The 2,177-nt window shown below is 50.7% G+C and overlaps 1 protein-coding gene across 1 annotated transcript; it reads left to right on the top strand.

Annotated features, from left to right (window-relative positions):
* Positions 1–902: 902 nt before the first annotated feature.
* Positions 903–1,911, top strand: Tmem179b (transmembrane protein 179B). Its single transcript, XM_033756569.1, is given in 7 exon segments — positions 903–908; positions 955–1,138; positions 1,211–1,279; positions 1,282–1,339; positions 1,512–1,537; positions 1,540–1,589; positions 1,771–1,911. Coding segments are annotated over 7 exon segments (534 nt in total).
* Positions 1,912–2,177: the final 266 nt, after the last annotated feature.

The raw sequence follows: 2,177 nt of genomic DNA, 5'->3' as shown, positions 1-2,177 counted from the left end.
TTCCCCGCGCCGCACGGTCCCAGCCCGGCCTCGCGTTACGTCCAGAAACTGCCCATGATTGGCCGTACCAGCCGCCCGGCTCGCCGTTGGGCCCTCTCGGACTATTCCTTGTACCTACCTCTCTAAGGCGGAGCCGCCTCTGCGGCCGGAGACGGGCTGTACGCTGGGCGCCCGGAAATGACGCCACATCGTTCCGGAAGTGCACGCGGGCGGTTACCCCACGGCGCCGCTTCTGGTGCTTGTGAGCCAGGGCGCGGTCCTGTCTGCAGTTCCTAGAACTAGTACTACTACCGGCTGCCGCATTCCTGTGCGGCGCTAACGTGGACCCAGGTGCGGCTGTAGGGATGGGACATCGTGAAGGTGGGCCGCGGGGGGCTCCTCCTCGCAGTGCTGCAGGAAGCACCCTGTGCAGTTCTTCAATAGGGAACCACTTTGGCTTTGTCAGGAGATAAAGCACAGTGCAGTGGAGATGATCGACGTGATTCCAGTGTGTTTAATGACAGAACACTGATACAGAAGACAGTTGGGCAAACTGAATGCTTTCTCCTGCCAGGTAATTCTGTCAATAAAGATAGGTGTATTCATAAAGCAGACATTAGTGCGTTTATAGATTTAAACGTCTGAAGACATTGGAGATAATTTAAGAATACTTGACTTCTGGGTATACCCTGGGATGTCTGCAGAGCTGACATCGTAACTTATCAGACTCCTCTGAAAGGCCTTGTATTCTGTATAGCAACTGCCTATTTACTGATCTGGCCACTGCAGTTTGGATTTACCCAGAAGGCCCCTCCCTCAGCCTTCCTGTCCCAGAATCAGGAACTGAAAATACACTTTCCTAACTCGGAGCAGGGTCTGGTCCAGATGATCCCCTAACACCACTTGCCAGGAATCTGCATCCCATGGCAGTAACCTGAAACAGGACTGCAGCTTCTCTCCACAGGGTTCCTTCAGGGGCGGCTGTCTCTTGTACGTGTGGCCACCCTGAGTGACTCTTCCTTGGCTTTATCCTCTCTCTCTGTCCTATCACTCCGCTACTTTTTGACTGGGACATCTGGCTTTCTGGCCCTCTACTGCTTCCTGTTTCTGCTCTTCTCTGTCTGTTGCAGCAGCACTGAGGGTTCCCACAGGTGAAGTGGCCCACCTGAAGGATTGGGGCTGAGTTGGGACGAGGCCCATCTCAACCCCGAGTTTGTTTTTCCTTTCTGAGGTCCTATAGGACTCTGTATTGCGCTGGTCATCTCAGCAATAGCCACCTTATTGGTATTACCTGCCTGTATCCCTTGATAGGTACCATTTCTCTCTGCAATTCCATCATCCCCTTGAACAGAACCATTAGGTAATGGGAAAGGGTGGGACACTGACTGGTGCTACCTTCCCTTGGCTAAGTGGGTCCTGGAACCTCCCATTTTATCCCCACCTGTTGTCCTTGTCTCAAAGGACATCTGGACATATGCTTAGGACGTATTTCTACCATCGCATTTCTCACACCTATCTCTTTGACCTCATAGCTGCTATGAAGCTCAGAAAATTTCATGGCACCTCTTGGAACTCCTCTGCAGTTTTATTCCAGCCTACACAACGCTGAAGTGAGATGCAGGGATAAAGATCCGATAAGTTTGTCTGTAGCTGTAAGGGCACTCAACTACTGTACTAGTGGTTTGGCCCACCAGGGACGGCTGAGAGTGCAGAGGCTTGTCTCATAGACTGGTGTGGATGGAAGGACATCTGTGATGGACCCATTCCTCACATTCCTGTTGTTCCCCACAGAACCCTTCCTAGGTGAATCTGGTATTGTGGTGTGTGGTCTTGGTGCTCCACGCTGTGCAGTGGAAGTCTCTGGAGAGAGGCACCTCTGAGTTGAGTTCTGAGACAGATGCTCTTGTTGGGTCCTGCAGGTCCAATTTATGAAGAGTGACTGGGGTACTTTCTGCAGCTAAAGACTCCTTGCTGAAGTCTCTGTAATCCTTTAACCCCATACTGCATTTTATGCTGCGAGCCTGTTTTCCCTCCAAGAGGGACACATGGTAGCTATTCCCATTTGCCTTTTCCTGTTGTTTTTGTACCAAATATATACTTTCATCTTGAGTTCTTGATATTAAAGCAGATGGGAGTAGTGAGGTTAATCAGGTATGGATCAGGCAGCTACCCTTGACTTTTTTTTTTTTTTTTTTTTT

The sequence above is a fragment of the Fukomys damarensis genome, unplaced genomic scaffold (genome assembly GCF_012274545.1).
Source record: "Fukomys damarensis isolate Sample0158 unplaced genomic scaffold, DMR_v1.0_HiC HiC_scaffold_27, whole genome shotgun sequence".
NCBI classification, from domain to species: domain Eukaryota; kingdom Metazoa; phylum Chordata; class Mammalia; order Rodentia; family Bathyergidae; genus Fukomys; species Fukomys damarensis.
The sequence above is the reverse complement of the archived record's forward strand: the minus strand, read 5'-3'. Positions and strand labels throughout refer to the sequence as shown.